The sequence below is a fragment of the Plecotus auritus genome (assembly GCF_963455305.1).
Source record: "Plecotus auritus genome assembly, chromosome: 6".
Classification (NCBI taxonomy): Eukaryota; Metazoa; Chordata; class Mammalia; order Chiroptera; family Vespertilionidae; genus Plecotus; species Plecotus auritus.
In genome coordinates, this window is record NC_137773.1 from 82711128 (window position 1) to 82726872 (window position 15745).

A 15745-nucleotide genomic window follows, 5' to 3' on the forward strand; every position below is an offset into this window, starting at 1 on the left:
CCCAGTTGCATCTTGCTGTGTCCCCCAGCTGGGGGCTGAAGTCTCTCAGGACATAAGCAGAGTGGGTGCTGGCGCAGCATCTTGGTGATGGTCTCCCTCCTTAACCTCCCTTCTTTGGTTTTATTTATGGTGCCCAACCTGGCCATGTACTCTTAAGACCTTGTCTCTGAGCTGGAGACAAAGTGTTGCTGCACCTGTGACTCCTGGCTATTACAGCCTTCTCAAGGCTGGGAGTTCCTGGGAAGTAGGGGACTGCTGCTTGGGCCTCACTGGCCTTAGAGAAAGGAGACCCAGGCATGTGGGGGCACACACAGCACAGGGAGATCACCTGGAGACCCCACAAATATGGGACTCTCACCATGTCAAGCCTTGAACACAGTCACGTGACAGTCACTTGCATAGGACTGTGACACACTAGTACACAACCCATCCATATTGATGACATGCCCCAGGGTGGCCTCCCTGTGACACACAGGGAGGCCCAGGCTCTTCTGAACACTCACCATCCTGGAATACCCTGCAAGCCCAGCTTGGGCTCAGGGCTGACGAGGGTGGGGCAAGAAGACCCCTGCCTTGAAGTTCTCTGCCTACCACCTGGAACCCAAGTCTGGTCATCCCCAGGGTTACAAAATGGAGGAGATGGAGCAGCACTGTGAAGCTGTGTGCTGCCAGGGCTGCCCCTGTCCAGACACTCCACCCCATCTTGGGCTGTCCCAGGGCCTGGGGTGCCACAGAGATGCCAACACCAACAGAAGTCAGGCAGTCATCCATTCAGGGCCACCCACAGGCTGGTCCAGTACAAGGCGGGGCCTCCTTGGGAGTAGGGCCAGGAAGCCCACAGAGTGGAAGTCACAGCCTGGAACCTGACTGGACCCTAGGTGTCTTGACTAGCAGCCCAGTCCTGACAAAGAGCCACAACCACCCCTCCACCCATGCTGTCCCCAGAACCCTGCCCATCACCTAGCCTGGTGTCACTAGCTGTGTTCTCCTCCACTCCTCAGAGGCTCCCAAGGACCTTTTAGGCCACAACCCCCAAATCCCTGAAGCTGAGGCCCTCCCTAACAGAGGTATGGTATCCCAAGCCCATTGCCCTAGGCAGGAGACAAAATCAGCACACACAAGTGGGGTCCTGGTCTTTAATTGGGTGCACACTGGGGACAAGCTGTCCAGAGGAGGCAGTAGGGAGAAGAGGTCTCTACAGCACGAGAGTGGAGGGCAGCAGGTCAGGTTGGTGGGATCTTTGGAGGTGGGAGGCAAATCCCCTAGGTGACAGTCCTCCCAAGAGCAGAGCAGGGTCTCTGAGCTCACCCCTGCCACCAGGCCTGGGCCCAGGGGGTATGCTCTGGGAGAAGCTAGCAATTTGCTGCCCACCCTTGGTGGCCTCATTGGCAAGGATGGTACCTCCCAGAGGGGTTGCCCCCACCCTCATACTGGACCCATCCCACTCTGGATCTTGGTTTCCCTGCTGACACTGGCGAGGAGCACACACCGCCTACTCCAGAGCCTTCACCAGGGCTTCGTTGGCCTCGATTCGGATTTGGATCTCAGCCCTCATGGCCTCGTCGGATGCCCCTGACAGCTCCGATTGTGCCTTCTCCAAGTTTGCCTTGGCCGCCTACAGTAGGTGGTGGTTAGTGAGGTCCAAACAGGGTCTCTGTCCTGGCACCTGCCCTTTCACCCCCAAAGCCAGAAGCCCTTAGCTCGTGCCTGCTTGGTGCCTCAGTTTCCACTGGGACACTTACCCCCAAATCCAGCATGTCCAGCGTCACAGCCTCTTCAGCCAGTAACTGAACTGATGAATCAGCGTTCACTGTGACCGAGCCGCTGCTAACTGTGGGAGGAGAGGGGGTGAGACCACCACATCTAGGCTTAGGGGAAACCATCAGCCCCAGGACAGTGGCCCCTCAAGGGTCCTGGGATCCAGCCCGGGGAACGGGCACCTGGAGAGAACACATGAAACCAGGGGGCCACCAGGGGCATCCGCTGGTGGCTGGGCATGGGGACACAGACCCTTCCCTTCACCCACGAGTTCATAAGTTGAGCGGGGTCAGGTGAACAGAGGGCTGTGTTTGAATCCTGGATGGCTGTAGCTTTGGAGACTAATGCTAGTGAAGGTCTTGGAGCTGGTTTCTTTCTGCACAAGTTTCCTCCTCAAGTCAGGCCCCCTTGCCAGCACATTTTTTATTTTTAGAGAACATTTAATAAAGTTGGGAACAATTAAACAAGGGCCTAGGATAGAAGAAACAACAGGAGAGGGACTAGGAGGGGAAATGAGGCTAGGCTGGGCTGATTGGCTCACTAAGATGTCAGTGAAAAAAGGGGCCTTGGGGACAGGGACAGGGTTAGGGTTAGCCTAGGACAAGCTGCCATTGCCCATTGCTCCCTGGTTGCAAATCTCTGTGGGGTCTCTTAAGAGTTTAGGATATGAAAAAAAAAAAAAAAAAAAAAAGAGTTTAGGATATGCATGCCTGTGGGGGAAGAAGGGAAGGAAGGGTAAGTTGGGGGCTGCTTCTGGAAGGGAGAGCACACCTACCCAGCACCATTTTACTTCTCTTCCCAGCATCTGTCACCCTCCTACAAGCGTCTTAACCACAGCCAGTAAGAAGCTGGAAGCTGCAAAAATGCTTCTGGCTTTCTTCCTATTGTGTCTTCCTAGTGCCCACAGCACTTTTTCTTGCTATACCAACTGAATTGGGGACCGACTTGCTGCAACGTGCAGCCCTGCTCAGCAGTCCTCTGTCCTCCTGCTGGACTCACCGAAGTATTTGGAGGTGGTGCCATCCTCAGCATGGACAACAACCAGCCCTGGCCGCAGGACCTGCAGGGTGGGCACGTGGGCTGCCAAGATACCGAAGGCTCCTGTCTGCGTGGGCACATCCACCTGCCGGACATTGGCGCCATTGAAGAAGACCTGGAGAAGACATATGAGGAATAGGTCACTGCAGGCAGTCCCATTCCACCGGGATTCAGTCTCCCAAGTAGTGAAATGGGCTGGGCAGAGCTGAGTGCCAATGGGAGACAGAAGCAGCCAGCGATGGGGCCGACTTGGGTTTTGTTCTTTGGGCAGGGCCTCAGTGCCACCCTCTGTGAGAACGAAATCTAGCACTCAAGCCCTTCAGCAAAGAAATGCACCTGCCAGGGAAAGGTACATAGGAGGTGCTTATCTCGGGCGAGGTGCTTGCAGCAAGGGGCAATCCCGGCTTAAAGGGCAGGTCCAGCCCTTGGGCGTCGAATTCCAGGTGGAAGGTTCGGGTGTTTGGGAGGTTGGGGGTGGCAGGATCCCAGACCACACGGTGAAGGGGCACGGGTCCATAGTACGGAAGAGGGGTCGGCGACCTGGGGGTTGGGGTCTCGGACTGCGGATACCGAATGGGGATCGGCGACCTGGGGGTTTGGAGAAATCGGGTTCGGAATGGGGGTTAGGAGGTTCGTGCCTGGACCGGGGTCCAGAATGGCGTCCGCACCTGTGTAGGAGAGGCGAAGGTGAAAGACATTTGTCCCGGGCCCGCGGCGGGGGCTGGGGCGGCCGCAGCCTCGGCGTAGGCGCGAGCCTGGCACACGAGGCGACCCAGGCCGGGGCGGCGGAGCAGCGCGGCTGGCAGCATAGCAGCGGCAGTAGGTAGAGGACGGTGGTCAGGCTCGGGCGGAACGCAAGCAGCCTGGAGGGCGAGGAGGACGACGCGCGGTGACGTCTGGGAGAAGGATTAGTAACCAGGGCGCATGCGCTAACTACGACTCCCGGCTGTAGAGCGCGGCGTTAACTAGGACGCGCCGCTGGGTGCGCAGCATGCTGGGGGTTGTAGTTTCGTTTTGGTCCCAGCTCTCAGACTGCTGGGAGGGTGTGTGTGGGAGGAGGAGGGGGGGTGCATGTGCGTGTGTGCGTGTGTGTCGCGGGGGTGGGAGACGAAGGTTACAAGGTTCTGCATGCGGAGGACCAAAAGCCTGCGCGAAGGAGAAACTTAAGTTGAATTCAGGATTTAGGGAACGCTAATTGGATGCCAGGAGCTGAGACATTAGAGAAATACCACGATTCCACTTCTGGTGTGGGGGTCGGGGGCATTTTACAGACGTTCAACGTTAGGAAAAAACAAGTAAATTTTTAAGAATATATATTTTTATTGATTTCAGAGAGGAAGAGAGAGGAAGAGAGAGGTAGAAACATCAGTGATAAGAGAATAGCATCATTGATCAGCTGCCTCCTGCACGCCCCACACTGGGGATTCAGCTAGAAACCCCAGGCATGTGTTCTTGACTGGAATCGAACCTGGGACCTTTTGGTCCGCAGGCTGACGCTCTATTCACTGAGCCAGAGCAGCTAGGGCCAAATAACTTTTTTAAAGGAGCAAAAGACTGTGGGGCGGTGATGAGTCAGGCTGAAACTGAGGCAGAAATCCCAGGAACAGCATCCTCAGGCTGAGGGTCCAGTGCGAGCCAGCGCCTGGGATGCGAGCACGGCTTGGCTGCAATCCCCGAGAGCGCCACGAGACGGCGCCCCCGTGTCCGGAGATGCTGTCGTTACGGCCCCGCCCGGCCGTCGCCCCCGCAAGCTGCTGACGCACTGGCGCGTGTGCGGTAGGCCGGGGGCTCCGCTGACGTCACCGCGGCCTGCGCAGCCTCGATCGCGGCGCTGACGTCACCGCTCCGCCTCCGCGGTCACGCAGGCAGGTCGGCGAACTGGGCCGAGCCTCCCACCTCCCACCTTGGGCTTTGGGAAAACGCGGAGTCCGGGCTGAACTCGAAAGGCCTTTGCTGTGGAGCTGAGGGATACAAAATACAGGGTTGTCACACCTGGGCCCGAGGCACCTGCTGCGGAGGCTCCCCAACCTCCGGGGTTGCATGAGTCCTAGCTTCCAGCAGGGTTCAGGCTGGCGCTGTGGCTGCGCCCCTGCCTCCCAGCATCCAGACCAAAAAAAACGGGGGTTGAGGAGAGGGGACGTGTGCACTGGGAAGCCCTACTCACATGTCTAGGGGTGCGGTGCGTCATGTGTGTAGCCCTACCCCTCCTGAAACCCGGGCCCCATACGGAGGCCTCGTCTACCTAATGGGCTGCTCCTACCCATCCACTGGAAGACTTTTTTCAATCCCTATTGCAGCGTGGCCCATGGGTAAAGGCACCACCTGTAACTCAGGTCCCAAACCTGGGGTTATCCTGGCATACCCAGTAGACCCATTGACAAGGCCTGTCCGCTCAGCTTGGCCCCTGTGGTCACCGTCACTTGTTTGGATGGACCCAGCCTCCTTCTCTAGCCTCACCATGGAACACTTCTCCACACACACAGCCAGAGGGACCATGTTATCCCCCTACTAGGAACCACAAGATGGTTTCCCCTGCGTCCTCAAACATCTCGATCATCTTCAAACACACCTTTCCACCTCAGAACCGTTGCATATGCCATTTCTACTCACCTGGATTCAGCTTTCCTTGGTATTGATCTACTTGGCTGCTCCTTGCTCTCCTTTTAGTGGTATCAACCTTTCATCCAGTTAATAAGCTGTTCCCTCCTGGGTACCAGCCCTGGGGCCTCAGCCCTGAGTGAGCTCCTGCTCTTGGAGCTCATCATGTAGTGGGGGCAGGGTTGAGTAGGGCCACAACACACAGGAGCTAATAAGGTAGAGGTCCACAGCGAGAAACCAAGTGCAGCAGGGCACAGGGGTGTAAAGTGGTGGTTGCTATGTTAGCAGACAGCCAAGAAGAGAGGCATGGAGGCTTTGCTATTTGGGAAGTGTTGAAGGGGTGAGGAAGGCTTCCTGCCGCTGAGCTGGGGAAAAGGGGTCTTGCCTCGCACCTGCGTACAAATGCCTGGAGGCTGAAATTGGGCATCAACAAGCAGCAGCGTGGGCTTTCCATGGAGAAGGGGTGTCGTTATGGGGTGTGGCTGGGATGGAGGCAGGACAGGGCGGATAGCAGATTGGTGGCCTAAGAATCTTAGAAGGCATGATTTTCGGAGAGAGAAAAGGGGACACAGCTTTTGGGTTTGCCAGGTGTGGGGGTTCTGCAGGGTAGTTCTGATGTCACTGAAGCTGGGCAGTCCCTGGTGGCACTCAATACAGGTTGTGTTCTATTATCTTCGCTTGTCCCAACAAAGCAGGGTGTACGGAGAGGCCTGACAGTGCTGCCCTCACACGGAAACAAAGGGAGGACAGCCGAGCCCTAACTGGTTTTGCTCAGTGGATAGTGTTGGCCTGCGGAAGGGTCCCAGGTTCGATTCTGGTCAAGGGCATGTGCCTGGGTTGCAGGCACATCCCCAGTGGGGGGTGTGTAGGAGCTGGCTGATGGATGTTTCTCTCTCCTCGATGTTTCTCACTCTCTGTCCCTCTCCCTTCCTCTCTGTAAAAAATCAATAAAATATATATTTTTTTTTAAAAAAAGGGAGGACAGCCGAAACCCCTGGGCTGTGTACCCTGGGGACCCCCAGACTGGGGGAAGATAAGGAGGGGGAGTCTATGCACCCCAGGATCCCAGGTTGGGGGGAGTCGTGCATCTCAGTACGCCCCCACCCCACCTTTCAAGACTCAGGGAGGGGTGGAGAAGTCGTGCTGCAGGGCGTGGGGGCGGAGATCAGCGGCCGCGGGAGAGGGCGGCTCCGCGTGGGGAGGGGGCAACCGGGAGCGCAAGCTCCGCCCCCCGCCCGCGCCGGAAGGGAAGGGGAGGCGGTGGCCAGTGCGGACAGAGCTAAACGCAGCGGCGAGCGCTGCTGGGGCTGCCGGCCACGACCCGGCGGCACCCAGCGGGTGGGAGCGGGCTCGTAGCCAACTCGGTCACGTGAGCGGTCCCTCCTCTCTCGCCTGCCTCCCCCGCGCACCGGGCTCTTCATTCATAAATTCTCCTCCTGCTCCTCGGCCACCGGGCGCCGGAGCCAGCCGGGAGCGCCGCGAAGCCGCCCGCCCGCCGCCCATGGGCCGTGCGCCCCGAGACTGAGGTAGGCGCGGCGGGCCCGGGGCTGCACCGGGCGGGCGGGAGGCAGGCCGTGACCGCGGAGCCCAGAATCGCGCTGGCTCCAGGGCCCGCCCTGGCTCAGGACCACTGTCTTTTCCCCGCGAGGCCCGAGGGAGGGAGCGGAGGATCGGGGCGGGCGTGGGAGCCAACCCGTGGAGCTCTGCACCTCGCCTTTGGCGGCCTGAAGAGGGACCCTCTCCCGCGCCCTCCCCCGGCCTCAATTCCCCCCTGGGAGATCCGGCGAGGGCGAGGGCGCTTCCGCCTCCTGGCTCAGCCCGAGGTTGATATACCTGGAGCCTCGCTCTGCCTTTCCTCCCTCGACATCCCCGCCGCCGGGGCCGGATGTGAGTGCGGGGTTAGGCGCAAAGGCCAGCGAATTCGGGGAGCCGAGGCCCGGCTGCACCTCAGGGTCTGGCCTGTGGGGAACCTCCACTCTCTGCTCCTGTTCCCGCCTACCCCCGAGAATCCACCTCTCTTCTTCCTCCGCCTCCTGCCATCTTCCCTCGTCTTGTCATGTCCATGCGTCTCTGTCCCCTCCCCCTCCAGTCTGAACTCATTTCTCAGCCTACATTTATGCGCGCCTTACCCCCAAGTAGACAGGGGAGCCGCGGCCAAACTCTGACCCCGAGCGCTGAGGACACCTGGCTTTCGTCAGCACCCTCCCCTTCTCTGGGCCTCAGTTTCTCCCGCTGTTTCGTGGGGTTAAAACCCGAAAGTGTTGGGGACGCTGGAGCCTGTGCACAGGCATTCCCTTTCCTCTGGGGAAGGGCCGCGCGGGCGCCTAGCCGACTGCTGCTGGCCATCCGGCCCCAAACTCTGTTCCCTGTTCCCTGAGGTTCCAGAGTGCGTCCCCGTCCTTCCCGCAAGGAGGAGGATCAGGTGCAATGTCTGGGCAGCCCTATTCCCGAGTGCCGGGCCCCTCCCAGGCCTCAGTTTCCCCAAGCGTAGAGACTCGCCAGCCCGCGCTGGGAGAGGCTGCTGGCGGAAGAGCCTGACCTCGGGCTGGGCACCGGCGCGCGAGGAGGCGCACAGCAGCCATTTTGCTGCCCAGGGCCGGCTGGAGTCGCCCCTGCAGGAGGCCTCCCTCTCACGCCCCGCCCCTCCCCTCCCCAGTGCTCCCTGGCAAACTCCCCCCCCCCCCCCAGCTCAGCCTGCTCGCTCAGTCGCCATGGGAACCAAATTCTTCAGGGCTGGGAACAGATGCGCCTTTGGCCTTTTCACTCCCACTAGTGCTCCGTGGAAGGGGGACTTTACCTCCTGAGTCAGGACCCTGGAGACCCGGTGCTCAGCTCCTCCTTCCCGCTCCCCATGGTGGATTACTTGTCCCCCTAGCCTGGGGCCAGTCTTCTGAAGCTTCAGTCTCCTAATGGGGCAGGCAGGGCCCTATAGTCTTTACGGGTGGTGGACAAGGAGGTGGAGCTGACAGTCTCAGTTTCTCCATTCTCCCAGGATGCTTGTCCTTTCCTGGACAGGACTCCTAAGCAGTGCTACCTTGCCAATCCGACCTCACCAGCTGGGGAGGCGTTTGACCTCATCTTAAAGATTGGAAGATGGAGGTCCCTGCTGGGCACTGATCTGAGGGGGTGGGAGTTGTGTGGGATTCCCCCCACCTCTCTGTGAATCACTGCCCTGTGTGGGCTGCTGCTCTGACTCCCTGGGATGAGTGAGGGGGCAGGTACTGGGAGTTGGAGCTGAGCAGCCCCCCTCCCCTAGGGTCCTTCTCACCTCAAAATGCAGCCCACAGCCACCATGGCCATGACTGCTACCACCGCCACCACGGCCACCCTGACCACGGCGTGGGACAATACCACAGGCCGCCCCACTGTGAGTGAGGGGGTTGGGAAGGAGAGATCGACAGGTCTGGCCCACCAGAGTCCAGGTAGGACCTGACCCCTGCTACCCCACAGGCGGAGCCTGACCCCATCTTGGACAACTATATGCTGGTGGTGGTGGTGATGTCGCTCTTTGTTGGGGGAACCCTCGTGGTGCTGTCTGGTGTGTTGCTCCTGTGCAGGCGCTGCTGGGAAGTCCACCAGGGCTTCAACAGGTTTGTGCCAATCAACCTGCTGCTTTCTGGGAGACCTGGGGGGTCCTGGGGCCAGGCAAGTGCACCTGACAGCTGGCTAGTGGGGAGCAGGTGCACCATACCTGTGCAGGGAGCAGGTCCCAGCAGGCGGGCTCGGTGAGCTTAGGATGCTGCCCATGAGCATGAGCCCTGCAGGGACCCTGGCCACCTTGCTCTCCTGTTGTCTTGCCCCAGAGCCACGGAGGAGGCAGAGAAGACAACCACCACCTACCTGGACACCAGCACCCACCCAGTCCAAGGTGAGGTGTTGCCCAAGCCCTACCCCTGCCCAGGCCCTGCCCCCTGTCCACTCCTCGGCCTTCCCTCTCAGGCCTCCTGACCTTCTGTGTCTGTCTGTCTCCCCCACCAGACTGGGCGAAGCTCGATTCCGACTCATCTCTGTTTCCTTAAAGCCCACGCGTAGGTGCTCACAGGCGCGTGCTGAGTGAGTGAGTGTGTGAGCGGATGAGCGAGTGCCCGCCCACCTCCCTGTCCATCCCTGGTGGTCAGTTGGGCCCCCTCGCTCCCTCCCCCTCCCGCCCACTGTCTGCCAGCATTAGGTGCGGCCCACCCGGGGCCCACCCTCTCTTGGCTCTCCTCACAGACCCCGAATTGAGGGGGGAGGACCTCGAGGGCCTGGATGCAGAGACCGAGCGCTTCCTGTCCACCAGCTCTACCGGCCGCCGTGTGTCCTTCAACGAGGCAGCCCTGTTTGAGCAGAGCCGGAAGGCGCAGGACAAGGGCCGAAGGTAAGGGGATCAGCACCCTCAGGGTTGGAGCACCGCCTCAATACTGAGCTGGGTGGTCATTCATGCTGTGCTCTCCCCAGACCCAGCAGGGTGGAGGATGGGGCCATGGAACAGCAGATTGTAGGCTGGGGATACCTGGCCTGTGTGGGGTGGGGCTGAGCACAGGGATGGGCTGCTCTGTGATTGATGGGTATGCTTGGCACAGGTATACCCTGACAGAAGGGGATTTCCACCATCTGAAGAATGCTCGCCTCACCCACCTGCACCTGCCACCCCTTAAGATTGTCACCATCCACGAGTGTGACTCCAGCGAAGCCAGTGCAACTGCCATGCCTCACCCCTCAGTACCTCCCAAGGCCAGCCTTGCCATATTCCAGGTGAGTATGGAGGGGTTGGCAACCAGACTTGGACTTGGTGGGAGGGATTGCTACCCTCACCTGGCAGGTGGCACCTTTCCCACTCTCTGGGCCGAACCCCTTATCTCAGGACGGGGAGTGGGGCTGGCTGGATGCATAGAGGGTGGCTGGGCCCAGCACATCCCCTCACCCACCAGTGCTCTTTGACCTGTCACTGCTTCCTCCTCCACCCGGCTCTGTCCCACAGCCCCCGGGGAAGGCCCTCACTGGCCGCTCCGTGGGCCCCAGCTCCGCCTTGCCAGGTGACCCCTACAACCCTTCCACGGGCCCTGCTGACTTCGAGATCAGCTCCTCCTCATCCAGTGACTCCGGGGAAGGCACCTCGGTGAGGGCTCCCATGTGTCCCTTGTCTCTCCCTGTCCTGTTTCAGGACAGGTCAGCCTGTGGCCTCCCACCTCCACAGCTCTCCTTGCCCCAGCCTGGTCCCTGAATGGGCCACAGCACACAAGTGGGCTCCTGTGAACTGGGGAAGCTGCCCATGGGCATGAGCCCTGCGGGGTGGGTAGTACACAGGACACATGCACAGCCATTTCAAACATGAGTATGCTCACACGTGCACAAGGCACTCAGGCAGCTGGGCAGGGTGTGGTCAGGACCCAACCTAAGCCCCAGGGTAAGCACTCCCAGGCATTTCTCGGACCCCCTCTGTCCAGGGCTGGGGAGGACAGAGCTGGCCAGCACCTGGCTGAGCCCCTGGGAAACTTTTGGGCAGCATCAGGTGGGAGGAAAGAGCTCCCTGCTTCCCCTTGGTACTTAGCCTGGGCTGAGTAACAGGTGGGGAACAGTGGGGAAGGGGCTGCCTGAGAGCATCCCTCTTCCCTTCCAGCTGGATGCAGCTGCCAGGAGCACCAAGCCTGGTGGGCTGGGGACCTCTGCAGGGTCCCGGGAGGCAGGCCCAGGCTCTGGGGCAGGCCCAGTCCTGCAGTTCTTCACCCGCCTGAGGCGCCATGCCAGTTTGGATGGGGCCAGCCCCTACTTCAAGGTCAAAAAATGGAAGCTGGAGCCCAGCCAGCGGGCATCAAGTCTGGACACGAGAGGTGAGCTGTGGCCCCTGGTGGGGAGTAAGGGCCAGGGACCCTGCCCCAGGTAGCCATAGAGTGGGAGGCTCAGAACCCAGGGTGGGGTCTCTGCTCCTGAGAGGGGTCTCCATTTCTTGCCCCATGCTGGCCAATAGATGCCCTGTCCAAGGTCTCAGAGTTGGTCAGGAGGGGCCCCGGGGCCAGGCACTGAGCTGCTCTGAGGCCCCAGATGGTAGTGTTTTTGGTTTTGCAGTCAGTCTGTCCACAGTGGTGGTGGGCAAGCAGCAGTAAATGGCATGGAAATGAGTGTGGCTGTGTGCCAATAAAACTTTAATGTACAGCCCTGGCTGGTGTTTCTCAGTGGTTAGAGCGTCAGCCTGAGACTGAAAGGTAGTGGGTTCAATTCCCTGTCAAGGGCATGTACCTGGGTTGCAGGTTCGTTCCCTGGCCCTGATTGGGGTGCTTGCAGGAGGCAACCAATCGATGTGTCTTTCTCACATTGATGTGTATGTGTGTATGTCTCTCTCTATCCCTCCCTCCCTTCCTCCCTCCTTCCCACTTTCTTTAAAATATCAATGGAAAATATATCCTCGGGTGAGGAGGATTAACAAAAAAACCCAAAACTTGTTTACAACAGGTAGGGGGCCCAATTGGCCACCCCCTTAATCCTGCAGACCCAGAGGCATGTGGGGTCCTGGATATAGGGCTTCTTTACCCTCAGTCCAAGGCAGGGTTGTACGGTGCATGGGAAGGTGGGTGCTGACAGCTGTAGCCAGCCCTGCTCAAAGGAACTTAGTGGGCCAGGCCAGGCCATGCATGTGCTTGCTGCCCTGTGGAGGAGGTGGGAGAGGGGACAGTGTCAGGGAGAGAGCGAAGGTACGAGGCTAGTGACAGTGCCAGCCTCCTTGTTGGGGCCTGGCTCCAGCCAACATCAGAGAGGAAGGGTGAGTTCTGGCCTAGGTGCTCCTGGCCAGGGAGGGAGGGCCTACTTGCCACCCTGTTGGGAGCCCAGAGGCATTCTGTGGTTCCTGAGGGCGACTATAGTCAAATGCAGGTGCAGAACCACCCAGAACCTAGCTATTTGCTAGGTGACTATCCTCCTCACCCCTGATTTTACCACTGAAGCTTCTCCCAGGCCTCTATGGTGGGAGAGTGGCCCATGGGCAGGGGTGAGGCTGGCAGGAGAGGGCTTCACCTCTTCCCTCATCCTCCCAACCTGTGCTTTACAATCCACTCCTTCCCACATCTGTGTTTTAGCCCAGCTGTGCCTGCCACTACGTGACCAGTTAAAATCCCCGCTGTAGCCACACCTGTCTTCCCTGATGCTTAGGGAACTGCTGCTGCCTTGGCAAAACTCACCTGCACAGCAGGGTGCCTTCAGACTGGGGGTGGGGGTGGGGGTGGGGTGCAATGCTGGGAGGGGCCCAGGCAGGCTGATGTGCCTCCCTCTGCACAGGCTCCCCCAAGCGGCACCACTTCCAGCGACAGCGAGCAGCCAGCGAGAGCATGGAGCAGGAGGAGGGGGACACCCCTCACATGGACTTCATCCAGTACATTGCCAGCACAGGCGCTGCTATGGCCTTCCCGCCCCCCTGCCCCTTTCTGGCCAGCCCCACCAGCCCGTCCCCCGCTCTCGGCAGGTATTTTTCAGTAGATAAAAGTGCTAGGGGTGCGCCTGTGGGCCCCTGCCCTACCCAGTCACCCATTGGTAGCCAAGGGAGTGCATTCCCCACCCTCTCTGCAGGGCAGACGGGCAGTCAGTTTCCTCTGGTGCCACTGCTCCTCCTGGAGGCTGCCCCACTGGGGCCCCCTCTCCAGCAGGGACTGTGGGCTGGAGGAGGGGAGCAGGGGGAGACTGGGTAAGGGCCCAGGGGAGGGTCCCCAGGACTAAATGCCTACTCAGGTAGGGCTTCTGAGAGTTCCCAGTGGAGTTCTCAGCCTGAGGGGCCCCCTCCCACCTGCTCAGGTTCCTTCTCAAAAACTGCCCTGACCACATCTTCCAGCAGGACCCCACTTACACACACAGCCCAAGGGCAGCTATCCTGAAGCTCTGGGCCCATGTCAGTGACATGTGGAAATCCAGGGAGCAGGGTAGGGTTCCTGTACTTCCTAGTGATCCCTTCTGACTGTGTATTGTCCTCCATTTCTTATCAATCCAAGATTGTGGGAGGGTGCTAAGTGGCATATTCAGTCACCTAGAGGTAGGGGACCTTCACCTGCTTAGTCCCACCCCACTGCCCCGGAATTAAGATGTTAGGAAGAAGGTGGCTTGGAGGAAAGCATCACTCTGGGTGAGGAGCCAGCCACCTGCAGTGCCCACAGGTGTTTAGGTCACATTGTGTAAGACACCCTGCTTGAAAAGCAGGCTCCAGGAGAGCTCAGGGTTTAATAAAAAAGCATCCCCATGCAAAGGAGACAGCATTTTAAAAAACTCAGCTTCTACAGAGCCTGGCCAAGGTGGAGAGTCCCTATCCGCGCCCACCCTCCCTGACCGTACAGGGTGGCTGGGGAGGGCATGGGGGAGCCCTCTGACTGTTGCGCCTGGCCTTGCAGGCTAGAGGTGGAGGAGGAGGAGGCAGGCGCCGCAGGAGGAGTGAACCCCGAGCCCCCCTGGGAGCGCAGCATAGGTGGTGCGGGGCCTGACCAGCAGCAGGAATCAGACAGTGAGCGGGATGCAGGGCTGGAGCACACTCAGACCATCTACCGAGACATCTGGAGTCTCCGTGCCTCACTTGAGCTGCACGCGGCCACCGCCTCAGACCACAGCAGCAATGACCGCGACTCGGTGCGCAGCGGCGACAGCTCTGGCTCAGGGGGCACAGCGCCCACCTTCCCACCGCCCTCACCACCTCCCACGCTGCGGCCCTCGGACGGTGAGGTGGGAGGGCCTCGCAAGCTGTTGCAGATGGACAGTGGCTATGCCAGCATCGAGGGGCGCAGCACGGGTGACGATGGGCCTCCCAGTGGGCCCGACAAGCACTCCTTTTCTAGTGTGGGCCATACAACTACCGTGGGGGGCAGCTTTGATGGGACACCAGCAGAGGAGTTCACCTGGCCTCGTAGCCCGCGTGCCTGGCCTCGCCGCACACCACGACGGGACTACAGTGTGGATGAGAAGACCGATGCACTCTTCCACGAGTTCCTGCGCCACGACCCACACTTTGACGACGCCCCGCCCAGCACTGCACGCCATCGAGCTCGTGCGCACCCACACACCCACATACGCAAGCAGTGGCAGCAGCGTGGTCGGCAGCACAGTGACCCAGGCGAGCGCACTTCTGCGCCACCTGGGCCCGAACCCCGCCCCACGCGCGCGCCTCTGCGCCGTGGGGACAGCGTCGACTGCCCGACCGACAGCCGTGCAGGTGAAGACCCAGCCGGCCCTCCAGCGCCCACCATCCCTGCCATTGAAGAGGAGCCCGGCGGCGGGTGCCCAGGATCAAGCCTGTGTGCCCAACCCTCAGGGGCACTGCTGGACAAGCTGGCAACTGGCCTCGAGGACAGACTTTTATTGCCACACCTCACCCAGCCCATTGCCACAGCCCCCACGCTGGCCACTGCCACCGCAGCACCCACGTCCCTAGACCACAGTCCAGCCTAAGCCCCTCGCCCCATTCTCCATTTCCTTTTGCGTGCACAAGGCCTCTACAGCTGGTCCTACCAGTGGCGCAAGGACCCAATGCGTGTGCACTGAGACCACTGGTTCTAAGGCACAAGCGTACTGCCCCTGGCTCCACGCTGCCGCAGTACGCCTGTGCACAGCTCTCTCCAGTCACTAAGCTGGGTTCCCTCCTCATTCCAAGGCACAAGCATCCTGGCTTATCTGGAGGGAGCCAGGCGTATTCTAACCTTCGTGCTCCTGAGGAACATCCATGCGTCCTTACCCCAGTATAGCCTCTGGATGGTGGTAGGGCTTTCGTTGGAGGGATAGGTCTTGCCTGCATCCAAGAGGGACAGTGCAGAGCGCCCCTCCCAGGGCCAACTGAGCTTCTCGGCATATTTGGTGTGCAGTTGCAGAATCCATGCCAGGGTGCATGCCTGCTGGAACATGGACTTCAGGTTGCTGAGGATGGGTGAAGAGTGCACTGGCATGGCTGCCAATTCCCCAAAGCCGTTACCTCACTGGGGCGTGTGTTCCCTGAGTTCACTGCAGTCCAAGCCTCCTCCAAGCAATAACCACACCCACCGCTGCTGCTGCCCCCAGCCCTGGAAGACTCCTCCCTCTGCCCTCCTCTGGGGGTCTGCAACTGCCCTCCGCATGTGAGTGGCCTGCCAGCCCCATAGCCACACATCCAAAGAGCCCCAAGACTCACCAGTGTTTAAGACTTATACAAAACCCAATCGGCCAAGATTTCAAGTTTCCCAAGCTTTATTTATTGCCAAAAGATGGGGCAGCTGAGCCACCCCGCCCCATCCCTCAAAGCTTCCTGCAGTCTGTGTACCATACAGTGATGGAGTTTCTTGTTGTTTTAATGGTTGATTATAAATATTTACTGCATACTCTTGCTTGCTCTGGGTTTTGTCTGGGAATCTAGGTTCAGAGGCCTTGGGGGAAAGGG

At 59.8% G+C, this 15745-nt stretch overlaps 2 protein-coding genes across 4 annotated transcripts; one reads left to right on the forward strand and one right to left on the reverse strand.

Moving 5' to 3' along the window:
* Window positions 1–1122: 1122 nt before the first annotated feature.
* ATP5F1D (ATP synthase F1 subunit delta) lies at window positions 1123–3726 on the reverse strand. The gene is made up of 4 exons (XM_080673212.1): window positions 3465–3726; window positions 2758–2911; window positions 1743–1831; window positions 1123–1615 (listed from the first exon to the last, which is right to left on the reverse strand). Exons 1-4 carry the CDS (start codon window positions 3603–3605, stop codon window positions 1493–1495), a joined length of 507 nt encoding a protein of 168 aa, XP_080529338.1. The 5' UTR covers window positions 3606–3726; the 3' UTR covers window positions 1123–1492.
* Window positions 3727–6647: 2921 nt separating this feature from the next.
* CBARP (CACN subunit beta associated regulatory protein) lies at window positions 6648–15680 on the forward strand. 3 transcript variants are annotated; one of them, XM_080675728.1, is made up of 11 exons: window positions 6651–6920; window positions 8651–8761; window positions 8845–8984; window positions 9198–9262; window positions 9373–9447; window positions 9607–9751; window positions 9957–10128; window positions 10355–10492; window positions 10994–11204; window positions 12643–12826; window positions 13740–15680. In XM_080675728.1, the coding sequence occupies exons 7-11, from the start codon at window positions 10081–10083 to the stop codon at window positions 14785–14787; spliced, it is 1629 nt and encodes a 542-aa protein (XP_080531854.1). In that variant the 5' UTR covers window positions 6651–6920; window positions 8651–8761; window positions 8845–8984; window positions 9198–9262; window positions 9373–9447; window positions 9607–9751; window positions 9957–10080; the 3' UTR covers window positions 14788–15680. The 3 variants fall into 3 exon arrangements, with proteins under 3 accessions (XP_080531853.1, XP_080531854.1, XP_080531852.1); XM_080675726.1 differs by lacking the exon at window positions 9373–9447 and having other exon boundaries at window positions 6661–6920; XM_080675727.1 differs by lacking the exons at window positions 9373–9447; window positions 10355–10492 and having other exon boundaries at window positions 6648–6920.
* The last annotated feature ends 65 nt before the right edge of the window (window positions 15681–15745 follow it).